This window comes from Triticum urartu, chromosome 5 (genome assembly GCF_003073215.2).
Source record: "Triticum urartu cultivar G1812 chromosome 5, Tu2.1, whole genome shotgun sequence".
Taxonomy (NCBI): Eukaryota; Viridiplantae; Streptophyta; class Magnoliopsida; order Poales; family Poaceae; genus Triticum; species Triticum urartu.
In genome coordinates, this window is record NC_053026.1 from 44683443 (window position 1) to 44701820 (window position 18378).

General features: G+C 48.5%; 1 protein-coding gene and 1 pseudogene across 8 annotated transcripts; one reads left to right on the forward strand and one right to left on the reverse strand.

Annotated features, from left to right (window-relative positions):
* Window positions 1-820: 820 nt before the first annotated feature.
* Window positions 821-4081, reverse strand: LOC125507772 (pentatricopeptide repeat-containing protein At4g21190-like). 8 transcript variants are annotated; one of them, XR_007282981.1, is made up of 8 exons: window positions 3881-4081; window positions 3688-3785; window positions 3483-3581; window positions 3005-3148; window positions 2601-2813; window positions 1827-2217; window positions 1214-1329; window positions 821-1074 (listed from the first exon to the last, which is right to left on the reverse strand). XR_007282981.1 is itself a non-coding variant. In XM_048672271.1 (7 exons), the coding sequence occupies exons 2-6, from the start codon at window positions 3775-3777 to the stop codon at window positions 1873-1875; spliced, it is 891 nt and encodes a 296-aa protein (XP_048528228.1). In that variant the 5' UTR covers window positions 3778-3785; window positions 3881-4081; the 3' UTR covers window positions 821-1115; window positions 1827-1872. The 8 variants fall into 8 exon arrangements, 5 of the variants coding, with proteins under 5 accessions (XP_048528228.1, XP_048528226.1, XP_048528225.1 ...); XR_007282982.1 differs by having other exon boundaries at window positions 821-1115; XR_007282983.1 differs by having other exon boundaries at window positions 1214-1369.
* Window positions 4082-6838: 2757 nt separating this feature from the next.
* LOC125506732 lies at window positions 6839-15773 on the forward strand (annotated as a pseudogene).
* The last annotated feature ends 2605 nt before the right edge of the window (window positions 15774-18378 follow it).

Here is an 18378-nt window from a genome sequence, read left to right on the forward strand (position 1 = left end):
CACATGCACTCCTTTTGTCCAGATGGTGTCCATGGGATCCAGGTGGCTGTACACGTGCACGTCCGACGTGCGGATGGTATCCACTTTTTGTTAAGAGGTCCAAAATAAATCGTCCCAATCCATTTCAGGTTGAGAATAATAAAACAAGCCGAGATGTAAAAGGCTTGTTTTTAGGTGTTAGGTTTGGGTTGCGTCGAGTCATGGTTATAAGTTGGTTAGGCTGCAGGGGCCTAATGGGCCCGTTAGTCTTAGGGTTAATTAGAGATAAGAGTCGTTTTCTTAGGGGTCAAGTAAGCCTTGCTTGGGAGTCAAGTAAACCTTTCTATATAAAGAAAGGAGATGTATCAATCTAATCAAGCAAGAACTAAGAAGGAAATCCTTTCATCTTGCCCGGCCGTGGGCAAAAAGCCCCCGGCCGGCCTTCTTGCGCCATAACAATATGCTTGTTGCTTGCAAAATATAAGAAAATAATCAATTGATTGTGCTATTGGTAGTTTAGAGCAAATGATTTGATCACAATGTGATTCAACAAGACATGGTCTTTGCACATCTTTACAGCACCTATCCCTCTTTGGCTATGAACCGTACGTGCACAGATTAGACAATGTAAATTTCCAGTAACCTGCAGCATTTGATTCCCTTATTGGCGAGTAGCTGCTCAAGAACCCTTCGATGTATCTAACGGGGCCACGTTTGAGAATTGCAGAGTAATAAACCCGATTCGCTACGAATCCATAGCTATATGCTACTATCTGAACTGGCGCTTCACGTTTTTTCAAACAAGGAGGTAATGTAAGACGACGCTGAAAGCGGCAAAAGATTCATCTACAACACCCGATCGATATTACTAACATCTAAGGTTTTCTAGTACAACCATTCCATTTCAGATACGTACTACTGTCTAATGCTAGTGCTACAAATAATACTTGTACATGTTTCCTGAAACAGTTGAACATTACCCAAAGCATCTCGTGTGACCGTAGTCAGGATTTTAAGTCCATCCGTCTCAGGACATGGTGAAAACTTGCAATGTATCCAGAATGAGCTGCTTCTCTCCCGCACCAATGCACAATCCTTGATGAATACAACACAACAAAGACATCAAGGACTGTATCCTGCCTCATGCCAAAGATGATTAACTACATATCTTTCTGAAGAAAGTTAAATAAAGCCTGTCCTGGAAATGAACTATCATCAGGTCCCTAGAACATACCATATCATTTACTGAACAGCTGAACATCTTCAGCCAAATTGTTGGACAGCTTTTGTTTCCAAATATGGCAAGAGTGGCCTAATATTGCTAGATTATAGAAAAGAGTTGCAGCACAACTGAAAGAACAAAGTTCCATACTATCATCACAATCTGTGTCTACAGATATGTGTAAATCCAGTTAGGAGCATTGGGATGAAGCATGAGCAATATGCAAGCAGAACAAATGCTAATGTAGTAAACCACCATGAAGACTCAATACTCTGGAAGAACTTTCTTATTTACATCAAACACAGCATTCTTCAAATTCCATTGTCAAACACCTTAAACTGCAGACATAATCTTGATCCAATCATTTACATTCTACATTCTCTCACTCCCATGTTGGACACCTTACATTACATTCTAAAATCTATTTCATGACTTGTTTGCTTGGCTGCTTAAAAGAACTTTGAAAAACTGGTGAAATAATTATTATTTGTTTGCTTTCCAACAGCATGATATGTACCGATGTCTCCCAGTTTCTTAATAGAATAATTCAGACATTCTTAGTTCAGTATTTGAAGATTTACTGACACAAAACTAGACCAAGCTAACCAGCCAAATTTAACCTTACCTGCTATGATGAAGCAGACACGAAAACGCCACATTCAAGTTCTGAGCTATACAAATTCAAGGTCTCCAGAAGCCGCATCGCCTAATACATTCATGTCCAGGCCTGTTCCTGGCACTTCTTCTAATTCATTGTCAGGATTCATGCTTCCTGCATCTTCCAGTTCATCTCTACCAGAGTCTCTCTGTGTTACCTCTTCAGTACTATCGTCTGGATAAACCCTTATCCTTATGCGCTTGCCTTTGATGTATCGGTATTCAAATTTTGGCGGTGGATATTTCCTATTTAACTTTTCATATTTGTCCAACATCTCTAGCTTCATAAATACATCACCGAGCATCCTGACAATCGAGGTATCAGGTCGAACACCCAGCTCTTCCATATCAGCAAAAACCTAGATGGGTTGTGAAGGAAACATGAAACGGTTATAAATGGAATAGCCATTGCAGTAAGCATCATTTCTGTAACCATGTTCCTTTAAGCATAGCTTTTGTACCACTAAAGAAAATGTTGATACAATCACATCCAGTGTAAGGTCAATAACATGTTAGAATACAACCAACTCAAACTCCAAATCTCTTAAGGCGAGCAGATAATTAGGTGAAAAATAAAAGGAATACAGATTCGCATCTTACTATGTCAGTTAAGTATGCATATAGTTCTACAGTATTATAGCTATTGCCCCTCCATGCAAGTAGGACCAAATGATGCAAAATCTACATTTATAAGATTTGCACATTGAAAATAAACACAGCATATTTAGTTCTATTTTCCTACCTCAAACATCTTCTCGTATGACCCCAATCTGTAATACAAGGAGATCATTTTCATGAAAAAAATACGGGGCAAACCCTCCATATATCTTGAGAATATCTTTTGAAATAGCTCTTCTGCTTCCTCAATTCGCCCATCCTCGACTAAAGCATTTAATAAAGTTTGATAGCTTCCCATGGTCTTCCCTTGACCTTTATTGAACATCCACTTGATAACCTAAACCAGAGATCGTGCAATTATTTTCTTGATACAAGAAAAAGAATATTATTGGAAGGGAGGAGCCAATTGTAGATATTCAGTAGAGAAATAATATCCACCAACAATTTCATTAGAAATACAAGATAGAAACACATCAGACAAAATAATCGACACTTTCACATAAACAAGCATGAACTCCTATCTGATACCTGAATTATTCTTTTCCATTCCTTCTCATCTTCAAGCGTCTTCAGTGCTTTCTTTACCGCTATCAAGGGAAACTCCAGTTCCCATGCAACAAATGAATCAAGGGCACCATAGACTTCCTCCTTTACATTAGACAAACCCTTAATCTGCAGGAGAAGATGAAAGGAGTCACACAAATGCTGAAACAGAACTATGGCTGCAACCTTTTGGTGCCAAAGTAATAAGGAACACATAATCCCTGTTGTCCCAAAGGTATTATTTGATAAACAGTGTACATGTAAGAATTTATTAAAATCAGTACAGCAATTGAAAGTTGCAGAGTTCCATCTGAAAGCTGAAGTACAGAACAATTGTTTTTGTTGCAAGTGCAGACATGGAGTTATGGGGTAATCTAGTGTCTCAGAGCAGGAATAGGCACAAATCTATATAGAGTACAGATTCTAGTGATAGTTACAAGAGCGAAATGTAGAAGAACCTCACACATTTGACAAGCTTCTGCGACTTGGAAACGGTCCCGATTCTCTTGTCAGTTTTCCACACGCGAGGATATCTCGGCCTCGGACCCCTGGCACCGCAAACCTGCGCCACAAGGTTGTACAGTACCAATCAGGATAAGCACCACCACAAACCACCACCAAGTTCTGAACGAACCCCACATGCCATGGAGGCGAATGGAGCAGCTCACCACCAAAGAGTTGAACTTTCGAGGGCGCAGAACGACGGCTCTCTCGAACGCTAACCCGAATGCGGGCGCCCAACACCTCAGGGAAAGCATGATGTAATCTGCAGCAGGGAAGCAGGAATCCCCCAAATTAAGCCTCCAATGTCACTACCGCCCTACTCCGCGGTTCTTTGGAGGCGAAAGAGCAGGCTCGTACCTCGAAGACCGGGGTTCCGGAGATTGCGGACGGGGGCAGGGACGCGACGAGGAGGCGAGCGGCGGCGGCGGCGGAGGGCTCCGGGTCGGGACGGGAAGAGAAGAGGGTCCTCTTCCTCGTACGGACGGGGTGGGTGGTGGAGAGACGAAGGTAACTATTCCAAGGTTGAGATAAGCTTTGTGCTCTCTACTTTGAAGCTGAACTGAACTGACCGTGCAAAATAGAAAAGAAAAAAGACTGAAATACAACTACACCTATGTTTTTGACTTTTTGAGTAGGCGGAAGTCCTTTTTATTAAGATCCACTATGATAATGAAAAAGTTTTCAAGACAAAATTTCTAGAGCAAAGCCTGGTGTAGTTGATTACGCCGCTCTCTCTGTCCGCTTCACTGACACACCTCTCCTCTGTTGTCACGGTGCTCCACGACGAGAAGCTGTCGTCGGGGCCGAGGTAGAGGGGGAGGCGCCCGCGCGCCTTCACAGTTGCCGGGCCACCTCCTCCTTTACGGCCTTGTCACACCAAACGCGGCACGGCGACGATGTTGGCTCGTCGATGCGGGCGTAATGGTTGTGCGCCGGCGACGCTAGCTCCTCCTTTACGCAACGTCTGATTTGGACGCCGCGGTTGCAACCGGGGAGGGAGGGGGGGGCAGGCTCTGGCTTGACGCGTCGGAGAGGTGACGACACCGACTCTGTCTTGATGCGGTGGAGCGACGGAGCTCCAGGTGCGCCTAGTAATCCTCGTCCATCGCGGCGACCTCCGCGAGGAGGCACGACTGATGCAGCTCCTGCTCAGCAGAGGATGATCTCCTCCTTCCTGGAGGAGCCATGCGCCTCGATCCGGATACGTAGCCATCACTTGCCTGCGAGTAGACATAGGACTTGGTCATCATAGACATCAATGAGCAGAGATGGGGAGGAGCGAAGAGGAGAGAATGTGAGGTGTGGTGTGGACAGCGTCATAGCCATGTTTAAATAGCCACAACCAGACGAACGAACGGGCGGTCGACTTCAATGCGGCCCACCAACTGAATTAGGCTTCTCGGTAGCGGCTTCAACATTGAAGTGGCGCCGCCTGCTCATCCGAGCACGTCGTTCTGACCTGCATCAATGTTGTGGAATCAAGTATACACTGAACGGCCTGATGGGTATGAATGCTAGGCAACCGCTTTGCATAGAGAGGGGTTTTCGGGTAGAGAGAGTTTTAGGTGAGAAGTGGCTGCCATACGTGTACGTGGTGGCCGTCCGGACTCTCATAAATTTTTTCCTGATTTGCATTCGGTTTGCAGGATTTTATACACATAGATGCATCCACAAATTAATGTGCCACACATGTTGGATAACTTGAATCATCCGAATACATCGTTAAAATGTTTGCGGACGATTGTAAGGTCTCTCTAAAGCCCTTCTCTTTCTCTTAAAAAATAATAAGAGAGACCCTCTTAAAGAAGACGAGAGAGAGTCAAATAGAGTCCTTTAAAGTTGTACACGGAAGCAACATATGTACTTCCTTCGTTTCAAATTACTCGTCGTGGTTTTAGTTCAAGGCTCGGGGGCTATTCAAAAACATTTACGCCTGTCGTGGACCATCGGATTTACACGGAACGGCCAGGATCGCCTCCCTCTCCTTGGGGGGAAACAGAGCTCAGAAATTCGGGCGGCGCGGGTGCCGCCACCTCCACCGGCCATCGCGCTCCGGAGTCTTCACCGGCGGCGACGAGCCCTTCCGCTCCCACCTTCCCCCTTCCGTTCGAGGTGAGGCCCTCGCTTACTCCTTCGAGCCCCGGTCTTCTTCCAGCGATCCTCGCCGGTGCGGCCCCAACTTTCTGAAGCCAACTCTTCGGTTTGGGTCTTAAAACCAGTGACAGAGTTGATTCCATCGCCCACCAGAGTCAAAATAACATACTGTCCACTGAACGATTTGCGTGTCTAAGGTGGTTAGTTCACTTCTATATGCATACAGGTATCTTCATCATCTGTTAAAAAAAAATTATGTTGTGTTGCTCGAACCACATAGTGAATAGAGTTAAAAGTGGTTTGTTTCTGCATCAGTAAAGTCATCTCAGAGGTACGGTGCAGTAAAGTTGTTTTATGATATCAAACCATTCGGGTCAATGCTATAATCTCAAACCAGGAGCTTCAACTTTAAATTCAACTAATAAATATCTGTCTGCAAATACGCATGTGGCGTCAACTTGCCCATCAATTGTTGTTCACGTTGGCTTCCCAACTTATTAGGTTCTGCACTCAGTGCCGCTACTTGTCCTTGTTAAGAGATTTGATTTATCATCAGGAGGCCCATGTATTGTAATGTAATGTTTTCAACAATATGTCTGTGGCATCACCATGTTTTGCCGATGCAAAATTAACTATTCTGAGATCTTTTATTTTGGTGAAAAAATAGAACTCCAGACTTTTTCACATCGTGTCACTGTCTAAAACGGTCCACACGTATGATAGATTACGCCTCATATTCAGCGGGTTGTCTTTGAAGTTTGTAATCGTTAAATGGCCTGCTGGTCTCTAAGCCATCATCTAAGTTGCCGATGCAACTTGTTTCTGCATCAAGTAAATTAGTAAAGTCACCTCAGAGATAGGGTACAGTACTTCACACAAGGAGAAGAGAAGGAGATGATTGTGCTCGTTTTAATGATTGCACAACAACTTATGCACTAAAAAAGTCGATAGCTCCGAAAGGTGTTAACTAGTTTTTATCGATGTCTGTTAAGGATTCACAACTATGGAGAAAACCATTAGATCTTCTATTTTGGTGAAAATATATAACTCCAGGCCTTTTTACAGCATGTCATATTCAGCAAGTTGTCTCTGAAATTTGTAATGGTTAAATGGCCTGCTGGTCTCTAAGCCATTTAAATTTCCACATGATGCTAGCTCTGTGGCAGCATTTTAAATTCTGGATGCTTAACTCTGTTTTCTCCTTGTCTTCACTGTTCAGGAAAATGTCATCGACTCGTGAAAAAGGCAAGAGCAAGGCGCGGGCAAAGCTTTTGATCGATATCCAAAATGCTGTTCAGGAGTGCTGGGAGGAGCACAGGGTTTTTGAGGCCGAGCCTGGGGACAAACCTCCGGCGCCCGGCGAAAAATTCTTTGGCACGTTTCCATACCCATACATGAATGGTTTACTGCATTTGGGCCACACCTTCTCACTGTGCAAGCTTGAGTTCGGTGCTGCATACCACAGGCTTCGTGGGTCCAATGTCCTTTTACCCTTAGCTTTCCATTGTACTGGGATGCCAATAAAGGCCTCGGCGGACAAGCTTGCCCGAGAGATTGCACAGTATGGGAATCCTCCGGTATTTCCTGTGGCAGACGAGAAGTCAAGTGCTGAAGTGTCAGAGGCTGATCAGGTTGCCGTCGTTCCGGGTAAGTTTAAGAGCAAGAAAGGTAAGGCTGCCGCAAAGTCTGGTGTGCAGAAGTTTCAGTGGGAGATTATGGAGAACTATGCGCTGTCAGATCAAGAAATTGCCAGATTTCAGGATCCTTATCATTGGATGACTTACTTCCCTCAGTTGGCCAAGGAACATCTCAAGGATTTTGGCCTGGGTTGTGATTGGAGGCGTTCTTTTGTAACCACTGACAGTCTGACATCAACCCGTTCTATGATTCTTTTGTCCGATGGCAAATGAGGAAGTTGAAGAAACTGCACAGGATTGTTAAAGATATGAGGTACACAATCTATTCTCCGTTGGATGGCCAACCTTGCGCTGACCATGATCGAGCAACAGGTGAAGGTGTGCAGCCGCAGGAGTATGTGTTGATCAAAATGGAGGTGCTCTCGCCTTTTCCTCCCAAGCTGAAGGCCTTAGAAGGGAGGAAAGTCTATTTGGCAGCAGCGACGTTGAGACCCGAGACTATGTATGACCAGACAAACTGTTGGGTATTGCCAGGTGGAAACTACGGGGCGTTCGAGGTTAATGACATTGATGTCTTCATCATGACAGCAAGGGCTGCTCTTAATCTTGCATATCAACATCTATCCAGGGTCCCAGAAAAGCCAACCTGCTTAGCCGAGCTGTCTGGCAGTGATCTGATTGGTCTGCGGTTAAGATCTCCTCTCGCTTTGAGTGAAAACATATATGCGCTGCCCATGCTCACCATCTTAACAGATAAAGGCACCGGCATCGTGACTAGTGTTCCGAGTGATTCGCCGGATGATTTCATGGCCCTACAAGATTTGGTCACCAAGCCTGCTTTGAGAGCGAAGTATGGAGTCAAGGATGAGTGGGTCCTTCCCCTCAAAGTTATCCCTGTAATCAACATTCCTGAATTTGGAGATAAGTCAGCTGAGAAGGTGTGCTTCAGTCTCAAGATTAAGAGCCAGAATGACAAGGAGAAGCTTGCGGAAGCAAAAAGAATGACGTACCTGAAAGGATTTACTGATGGGACAATGATTGTGGGGGAGTTCAATGGAAGAAAGGTACAAGAAGCAAAGCCACTGATAAGGAATAAACTGTTGGAAGTGTAAAGTTTAGGTAAGCGTTCCTACTCCCAACAGGGGAGCCACATCGGTATATATTGATTGATGACTTGGGTTACAAGAGTTGGCAGAGTCTTATCTAACCAACAAGAGATATTACAGGAGATATAAACAAGAGATAGAAGGAGATACAACACCTAACTACTCCAACATGATACATAAGTTATTCGGCCCAACAGCCTCATAATATTGTGTTTAACATCCTTCCTTAATTTGAACTTCTCAAGTTTAGATTACGCTTAAACTCTTCAAACAGTTCTGTTGATAATGCCTTAGTAAACCCATCAGCCACTTGATCCTTTGAAGGTATGAACCGCATTTGCAATTCTTTGCTAGCAACTCTCTCTCTAAGAAAATGATAATCAATCTCAATATGTTTCGTTCTCTCATGAAAAACAGGGTTGGCAGAGAGATAAGTAGCACCAATATTGTCACACGAGAGACATGGAGTTTGCGTGTGAAATATTCCAAGTTATTTAAGCAAAGACTTAACCCATATAATTTCTGCAGTAGCATTGGCTAGTGCTTTGTATTCTGCCTCTGTACTTGATCTTGACACAGTGGCTTGTTTCTTTGCACACCAAGAGATTAAGTTGGGTCCAAAGAAAACTGCAAAACCACACGTAGACCTTCTGTCGTCTAAGCAACATGCCCAATCAGAATCAGAAAAGGCACTAACAAGTGTAGAGGTTGACTTGGTGAACGTTAGTCCAATGCTTAGTGTGTTCTTCACAATCTCAGTATGCGTTTAGCAGCATTCCAATGAGCAGAAGTAAGATACTGACACACTTTATTTACAGCACATGAAATATCAGGCCTCGTGAGTGTCAAGTACTGAAGTGCTCCTACCAGACTCCTGTATTTAGTACCATCCTCTTGATCCAAAGGCACACCCTCTGTGAGAGACAACCTTTCTGAACTGGAGAGTGGAATTGGTGATGGTTTACAGCCCTGCAGTCCTGCCTTGCTCAAAAGATCAGTGGCATATTTCTCTTGAGAGAGATGAAGACCACCTTCCTGGTTTCACTTGACTTCAATACCAAGGAAAAAATGCAAGTCACCAAGATCTTTTAGAGCAAAATCTGACTATAAATCTTGCAAGAGAGCTGTAACTGCCTCATTGGAGGAACTAGTGACAATGATATCATCAGCATAAATAAGCACAAAAATAGTTGTGTTGGAACGATGATAAATAAACAGAGAAGTATCAGACTTGGAAGGAACAAAACCAAGACTTTGCAATTTGGAGCTCAAGCGAGAGTACCATGCTCGTGGAGCCTGTTTCAGTCCATAAAGTGACTTATCAAGTCTGCAGACATGGAATGGCCTGTTTGGATCTTCAAACCCAGGAGGTTGTTTCATATATACTTCCTCTTCCAGAACACCATGAAGAAACGCGTTCTGTACATCTAGTTGACGAAGGCACCAGCCACGAGAAACAGCAATAGAAAGAACCAGGCGAATAGTTGCTGCTTTAACAACGGGACTGAAAGTATCCTCATAGTCAAGTCCATACCTCTGTTTGAATCCTTTGGTAACAAGACGTGCTTTGTAACGATCAATGGTACCATCTGATGTCCGTTTGATGCGAAAGACCCACTTGCAATCAATAAGGTTTGTACCCGGAGAGGAAGGAACAAGGTGCCATGTATGATTTTTCTGAAGGGCACAAAACTCCTCATCCATGGCATGTTTCCATTTTGGATCAGCAAGTGCTTCATGAACAGTGTGAGGTTCTCCTGTAGATGTATCAGATACAACCAAGCCATATTTAGTTTTGTAATTAACAGAAGGAATTGTGCCTGTTCGAAGTCGTGTATGAGGTGGCTGCAGCGGCACAGAAGATCCAGGGGCAGCAGAATCCTCCTGGACAGGCGAACTGGCCAGATCTGTAGTTGACCGAGGCGATCCCGAGGCAGCTGTCGCGGTCAGATCATCTGTGGCAGAACCAGAGGGTGTTGAAGGAGAACGTGCCACAGAAGATCCAGGGGGACCCAGCGATGCAAGCTCGGGTGGAGCGTCGGTCCCGCCTGACGCAAGGGCAGGCTGTCGCCTGGCGTAGACGCACGGGGATGGCGCGTAGCGCCCGAAGAGTGGGTCCCGGCCGGTCGGGTTGTCCCCTGGCGGTGGGTGGCGTGTTGCACACGTGTCCGCCGCGGTACAGGCCGTCGATCCCGAAGCAGATATGGGCCCAGACTGGCGCAGCGATCCCGGGGCGGATTTGGGAGCAGTCTACTGCACCGATCCCGAGGGAGATTCGGCCGGATCTGCTGCATCCAAATCAGGGGCATGCTGCACAAAATTTTCAGAAAAATTTGTACCATTCTCCATGCCATTTGCTGCACTGTTTAATCCTGCAGCAGAAAGCTCATATGGAACCAGAGAGGAATTAGTCAATATGGAATCATCATTATTAACACCCACACAATCATTGCCAAGAAGATGAGAAGGGAGAAGAAGCATTTCCTTCTTGAGAAGAGCACCGGCATTGGGATGGAGTTTTTCAAAGGGAAACTGGGTTTCGTCAGACACAACATCACGAGAGATGTACACACGTCCAGTGGATACATCAAGACATTTTACACCTTTGTGTTGAGCACTATAACCTAGAAAGACACACTGTTTGGAGCGAAAGCTAAGTTTGCGAGAATTGTAGGGACGAAGATTGGGCCAACAGGCACAACCAAAAACCCTAAGAGTTTGATAATCTGGTGTGACATGCAAAAGGCGTTCAATGGGTGTTTCATTGGAAATAGTTCGACTTGGCCAAATATTAATGAGGTGAACGGCGGTAAGAAAAGTTTCATCCCAAAATTTGAGGGGCATAGAGGCATTAGCCAGAAGGGCTAATCCTACTTCAACAATATGCCTATGCTTGCGTTCAGCAGAGCCATTTTGTTGGTGTGCGTGAGGGCATGACACATGGTGAGATATGCCTATTTGTTGAAAGAAAGAATTCAATTTTTCATACTCACCACCCCAGTCTGATTGCATGGCAAGGATTTTGCAATCAAACTTGCGTTCAACGAGGGCTTGAAAATTGTGAAAAACTTGAAACACATCTGAACGTTTTTAAGAAGATATATCCAAGTATATTTGCTAAAATCATCAATAAAGCTCACATAATAAGAATGTCTACCAACAGAAGTGGGTGATGGGCCCCAAATATCAGAGAAAATAACTTGCAAGGGTTTTGTAGACACACTAGTATAGACAAGATATGGTAGTTGATGACTTTTTGCTTTTTGGCATGATCACAAACAGTTTCTAAATTTCTCTCACCAACAACTGGGAGTTTATTCCTACTAAGAATTTGATGAACAGTAGCAAAGGATGGATGACCTAATCGACTATGCCACCTCTCAGCAGAAAGCTTGATGGCACCATAGACTTGTTTATTGAATTTGCAATACTTGGGAAGCAATGAGTAGAGCCCTTGCACACAGATACCCCTATGAAGAACCCTCTTCGTGACCTTATCCTTGATCAAAAAGAAGAAAGGGTGAAACTCTAGAAAAACATTATTATCAAGAGCAATGCGATGGACAGATAGAAGATTCTTAGCATCATTAGGAACACGCAAGATGTCATTGAGTTCAAGATTTGTGTGTGGGGTTTCAATGATTGATTTTCCAATGTGACTAATTTCCATACCTGGACCATTTGCAGCTGTGTAGATTTGATCATTGCCATGGTACTTTTCATGCATCGTCAGCTTGTCCAGTTCTCCAGTGATATGGTTGGTGGCACATGTATCCATATACCAATTTGTATCTACACCATATGACATATCAACAGCGGTTGCGACCTTTTTCTTTTGAGAATTGTCATCAGCGTAGCGCCAATCACAATCTTTAGCTATGTGGTTTGTTTTTTTTTATAGATTTGGCACTTCCCTTCGTACCCCTCGTAGCCCTAGAAATTGCGCCCCCAGTTGTTGTTGCCGGGGGGGGGGGGCTGTTGTTTCCACCGGGAGGGTTGCCCTGGTAGTAGCCGCCGCCCCCACCAGGATAGCCGCCACCACTGTTATTTGGGTGGTAGCCGCCGCCACTGCCCTGGTTGTTGCCGCCGTTGTGGTAGCCACCGCCACCACCGTACTGTCCGCCGCCGCCTCCGTACTGGCCGCCACCACCTCGGGATCCACCACCACCTCCACCACTCCGCTGGTTTTGGTAGGTTTTGGTGTTTCCCTGGCGACCACGAGATGCAGTATTCGCCGATGATTTGAAGGATCCGGCGTTTGTACCATGGAACATCTCGACTCGCTGATCGAAATTTGCCACCATGGAGAAGAGGATGTCGACGGAGACCGGTTCTGTTCTTGTGTCGAGCGCCGAGATGATGGGCTGGTACTCCATGTCCAACCCGGCGATGATGAAGGAGAGCAGTTCATCCTCTCCGATCGACTTGCCCGCCGCTGCAAGCTCGTCGGAGAGGGCGCGCATGTGACCAAAATATGCAGCCGCCGTCTGGGAGCCCTTCTGGGCGTTGGTGAGGGCGACCCGTATGTTGTTGGCGCGTGAGAGAGACATGGCCGAGAACATGTTCCCAAGCGCGGTCCATATCGCATGTGATTTCTCAAGCGAAGCAACCTGGACAAGAACTTCTTTGGATAGGTTTATGAGGAGATAAGCAACGATTTGTTGGTCTTGGATGATCCATTGGGAGTAGGCAGGGTTCAAAACAACCTGATCCTTCCCTTTGGCGTTTTTTGTGATAAGGGTTTTTGGTGGTTCTTCAATGGTTTGATCTAGGTAGCCGAAGAGGCCGGCACCCATGATCTGTGATCTTACCTGTGCGCGCCATAGGATGTAATTGGTTTGGGTAAGTGGCTCGGAGGTGTTGTAGTTGAGGCTAGAGTTGATGGCGGAGGAAGAAGAAGACATGGCTGATGGAAGGAAAGTGGGCTAGGGTTTTGGCGCAGGTAGGAGGAAGGTGGCTAGGGTTCTTGGCGCACGCAGATCGAACTAGATGTGGCGGAAGAGGTTGCTCTGTATACCATGTAAAGTTTAGGTAAGCGTTCCTACTCCCAACAGGGAAGCCGCATCGGTATATATTGATTGATGATTTGGATTACAAGAGTTGGCAGAGTCTTATCTAACCAACAAGAGATATTACAGGAAATATAAACAGGAGATAGAAGGAGATACAACACCTAACTACTCCAACATGATATATAAGTTATTCGGCCCAACAGCCTCATAATATTGTGTTTAACAGGAAGAAGCCATGGCAGTGTTGTATAGTGAGCCCGAGAAGAACGTTATGTCAAGGTCCGGCGACGAGTGTGTGGTTGCGCTCACAGATCAGTGGTACATCACTTACGGTGAAGATGAGTGGAAGCAGAAGGCGGTCCGGTGTTTTTTTTTTTAAAAAGGAGGATGATCCCCGGTCTTTGCATCTGGAAGATGCATACGGCCATTTTATTGATTATTCTCGAGGACTTTATAAAGTATTACAACAATGTGCCTGAATCCACCATCTTGACAACATATACCACTATTCCTATTCAAAATGATGAAGGGGTGCTAGTTGGGCCACTACCCGAACCACTCACCTAAGCCTAACATCAAAAGCCGGAAGCTGAAACTTATTCGGAAGTTCCAGCCGAGCCACATACCGGGTCTGGGGCACAATCCGGTCAGACGCACTCGTGTGTCGTCGCCGCCATCTTTCACAGGTCCGTCTTTAGATCATATTGAGGCTTCTACCTTGTCTGGCCACTCTGCCATCGACGTCACCATAACGCCGGACAGCAACCTCCTCCTGCGCGAGTCCATCTCCGTGCATCGGACGCCGAGCCTCCACAACGCCATGCCGCCGATATCCGTCGCCATCAATGTGTGAGATGAAGCACCGCTCCACCATCCCCTCAGCCAGCACTTACTCCAAAACGATGGCCCCAGGAGGAAAAGCGATAAAACGCCATCATCGTCCGATCCGGAAGACCCAGATCTAGGGTTTCCCCCGGAGCATCCCGAGCCTGATGACGCAGACTGCAACGACGATGCCTCAACAAGGGAACGACATCTAACACGCCGCCATCGTCCGCCATGACCGTAGTCGGCGCGATTTTCATCGGTAGTTGCTCCACCAGACATGCGCCGCCGACGTCGCTGGTCCCTTCAACCGGAGCAAACTCCAAAACAATGCCCTAAAGAGGGACTATGACGCAAAAGCGCCGCCATCGTTCGATCCCAAGGGGATCTAGAGTTTCCCCCGGAGTTGCCCGCGCTGTCAAGGACCAGACAAGGATAGAATCCCGCGGATCTGCCCAGCTGCCGACGAGTCGCACCCACCACCGTGCCGACGGCAGACCAGTGATCAAGGCCCACGCATGGACATAGATCTGGCCGCGCCCCGCGAACCGATCCGGTCACACCGCCGTCGTCCCTGGCGGCCGCGACGCACCAGATCGCGAGACCTCCTGCCACGGGGAAGCGAGGTCGCCGATGCGCCGCCACCACCCATCGTGGCGTCCGGCCCGCCCGCCACGCTCCGGCCTGGGGGCGCTGTCCCGCGCCAGCCCCACCCGAGCGAGAGGGCCCGAGTCCCCGCCGCCGCCGGCGACGGCAAGGCTTCGCCTGGCCGCGCCCTTGGGCGGCGGTGAGGGAGGAGGAGGAGTGGGGGAGGTCCGGCCGATGGGATCTGGGGCCTCGCCCACGCGGGGGGCGGCTTGGAAGGGTGAGGGCAGGCGTGATCAGAAGGAAAATTCACGTGTGAGTATAACACTCCACTGGCGGTCCGGTGTTTGGACAATATGAATACTTTCTCAGCAGAAACTCGAAATGGTTTCGAGCACACGTTGGGCTGGCTCAACCAATGGGCATGTTCACGTTCTTTTGGCCTAGGTACTCGCATCCCTTGGGATGAGCAGTTCCTTGTGGAGTCTCTTTCTGATTCAACCCTATACATGGCTTACTACACAGTTGCGCATTATCTGCAAAACGGCAACATGTATGGAAGGAAATTTCATCCATCATGCCAGAACAGATGACTGATGAAGTATGGGGCTATGTGTTCTTGTGATGGCCCGGCACCCAAGAGTGACATCCCTTCTGCCCTCCTGTGCAAAATGAAGCAAGAATTCGAATACTGGTATCCCTTGGATATCCGGGTATCTGGTAAGGATCTTATCCAGAACCATCTGACATTCAGCATCTACAACACACGGCACTTCTTCCGGAGCACCACTGGCCTCGCGGATTTCGTTGCAATGGGCATCTCATGCTTAACTCTGAGAAGATGTCCAAGTCCACAGGGAACTTTCTAACTCTCAAGGAGGCCACTGCTGAATACTCGTCCGACGCAACTAGCGCCCCGTTCGGATCCCCTCCACTCCGCCGCTCCGCTCCGGGAGCTGGCGGAGCTGTAGTTAAAAAGATAGAGCTGTAGTCCTTCGACTCTGCAGCTCCTCGTATTTTGAGGAGCCGGCGGGTTGCCGAACAGTCCCTAGGTTTGCCCTTGCCGATGCCGGTGACGGCATGGACGATGCCAACTTTGTCACTGAAACAGCAGAATCCGCTGTTCTGAGGCTCACGAAAGAGCTCGCGTGGATGGAAGAGATCATAGCTTCTGAATCTTCTCTAAGGTCTGGGCCTCCCTCTACTTTTGCTGACCGGGTGTTTGCGAATGAGATAAACATTGCTGTTAAAGGAACTAAGAAGAGCTATGACGCCTTCATGTTCAGAGATGCCCTCAAGTCGAGTAAATAGCATAAAACTACTAGTTTACAGGCTAGGGTTTCAAAAAACTATCACTTTTTAAATTTTCTCAAAAACCTATCAGTCACGCGGTCCGTTGTTTTAAAAAACCCAAAACGCCCGTGACTAGCGATTTAACCGTTTTTCTGACCGCCTGGACCCACATGTCAGGGCACGTGGCCACGCGCGCTCACGGCGCGGTCGTTGACGGCCGTTAGCCCGTGCGATCCGGTCGGAACCAAAGCAGCCGGTCGGTCGCACTCCCTCTCACTCTCCGCCCGCAGTGACCTAGGTGGGCGATGGCGGCGCCACAGCGAAATGCCGTCGGCGGCGAGCTTTTGAGCCAAGGCGTCACCGGTGAGGAGGGCGGTGGACATTCAGAGGTTCAGGCATGGCTAGGCAGCTCGAGCTTCCCAGCGCAGCGGTCGCCGCGACCATCACTGTCCGAGGCTCAGGTGGATCCGGAAGTCCGCGCGGCTAGGGCAGTGGCGAAGTGCATCCACGCGGATCCAGATGGCGGCCACAGGTGGGCGTCCGCGTTTGGTGGAGTGAGGTAAGAAATTTCAGTACCAGTTACAGTTTTAGTTGAGATTTTAAAATTAGGGTTAGAAGATGATAGTTTTGGTTAGGAAAAAAGTACTTTAGTTAGGGTTAGAAGATAGTGCAGTATTGGGAATGAGCAGTGTAATTGTTTGTTGGCATGCTACTGCATTTTAGAGCATCTCCAGCCGTTGGCCCCCCAGGGGGCGCCTAAAATCGCCCCCTGAGGTGAGCCGGCGCAAAAACTCGCCCTGGGGCCGAGTTGGTCCCCAGCCGTCGGTCCCAGGGCCGTCCCCAGGCGCGTTTAAAAAAAAATTAAATATATAGCAAAGTTCAAAGTTCGGCAAAGTTGGGCATATATTACATTTAAAAAGCGGGTTTTTATTACATATATAATTAAAAAAGAACTGGCTAAAAGCGGAGTAGTCGCCGCCGCCGCCGTCGTCGTTCGGCTTCTCCTCCTTGACGCGGCCGTCCCTGGTGGACCCCTGACCGGCGTCGCCTATGCGGGCTGGCGGCGGCGGCGCGGCGGCGTCGTCGCTGCCGTCGATGACGACGATTCCTCCCTCGTCGCGGCCCCGGCGGCGCTGCGCGAATCGCGCAGGGCGGCGCATTGGCGCTCCCTCGCCATCTTCAGGGAGTCCGCGCGCGCCCATTCTAGGGCCGCAACATCATCGACCTCGACGTCAGCGCCGTGCTCCGTCTTCACCGTGGGGAGGCCCGGCTCTGTCTTCACCGGCACCAGGCCCGGCTCTGTCTTCACCGGCGCCAGGCCCGGCTCCGTCTTGGGCTTGACGAAGCGCGGAGGAGCCGACGAGGGGGCGCGCCGGCCGTCCTCATTGATGATGATGCCGACGCTGCGAGTGCGCCGGCCGAGCGACATCTCCGCCGCGGGCTCGGCCTTGACGCCGAGCAGCGCCGGAGCGCCGGACGAGTGTGAGGAAGAGCGGGAGGAGGAGGGAGAAGAGGAGGCGCCGAACCTCCTGGGCAACCATTGCCCGTCGAGTCGGCGGTGAGCCATGGCCGTGGCAGCCGCCCTCGCCGGGGGTATGCCAACGGCGGGTCGTTGCCGCCCTCGAGGTACGTCAGAACGCCCTCGAGGGTCCGCCCGGGGACACCCCACCACAGGCGGCGTCCGTCGCTGTTCTTCGGTCCGGCCACCACCGGCGCGCCGTTGGTGGACGCCAGCCTCTGCTGCTGCCGGCGCTGGAAGTAAGCCGTCCACGCCGCTATGTTGTCGGCGGCGTACTCGGGGAGGGCGAGCTGGGCGTCGGTGAGGGAGGCGCGCACGATGTCGACCTCGTCGGCGAAGTAGCCCGGTTTCGCCACGGCGTCGGGCAACGGGGGAATGGGCACTCCCCCGTTGCTGAGTCTCCACCCCGTTGGCCCGGCGCGCATGTTCGGCGGCACCGAGATGTTCGCCTGGAACAGGAGTCAAGACTCATGTTCGCGGAGCGATCGGCGGCCGAAGCCGTTGGCCGCGGCCTCATCGCCGGGGAACCACTCGGCCATCGGGAGAGGGAGGAAGGGAGGGGGAGGGATTTTTTAAAAAAAAATATGATTTTTTTGACCGGGTGCAAATAAACCTAAGCTCGGAAATACAATTACAACTATTGCTTTGAGTAGGAGCAAAGTCCTTTCTTAAGATGCACTATGATAATGAGAAAATATTCTAGATCAAATTTCTAGAGCAAACGCCCGGTGTGGTTCGTTGTGCTGCTCCCTCCATCTACCTTTTTGACCACCCTCTCCTTTGC

What these genes read in the sequence shown, in the direction of transcription:
- LOC125507772 (XM_048672271.1), bottom strand. Translation starts at nt 3,777, where the DNA reads ATGCTTTCCCTGAGGTGTTGGGCGCCCGCATTCGGGTTAGCGTTCGAG. An exon ending in GAAAGTTCAACTCTTTGGTG is followed by an intron (nt 3,582 to 3,687) that starts GTGAGCTGCTCC and finishes CTTGTGGCGCAG; the next exon opens with GTTTGCGGTGCCAGGGGTCC. An exon ending in CATACGAGAAGATGTTTGAG is followed by an intron (nt 2,218 to 2,600) that starts GTAGGAAAATAG and finishes CAACCCATCTAG; the next exon opens with GTTTTTGCTGATATGGAAGA.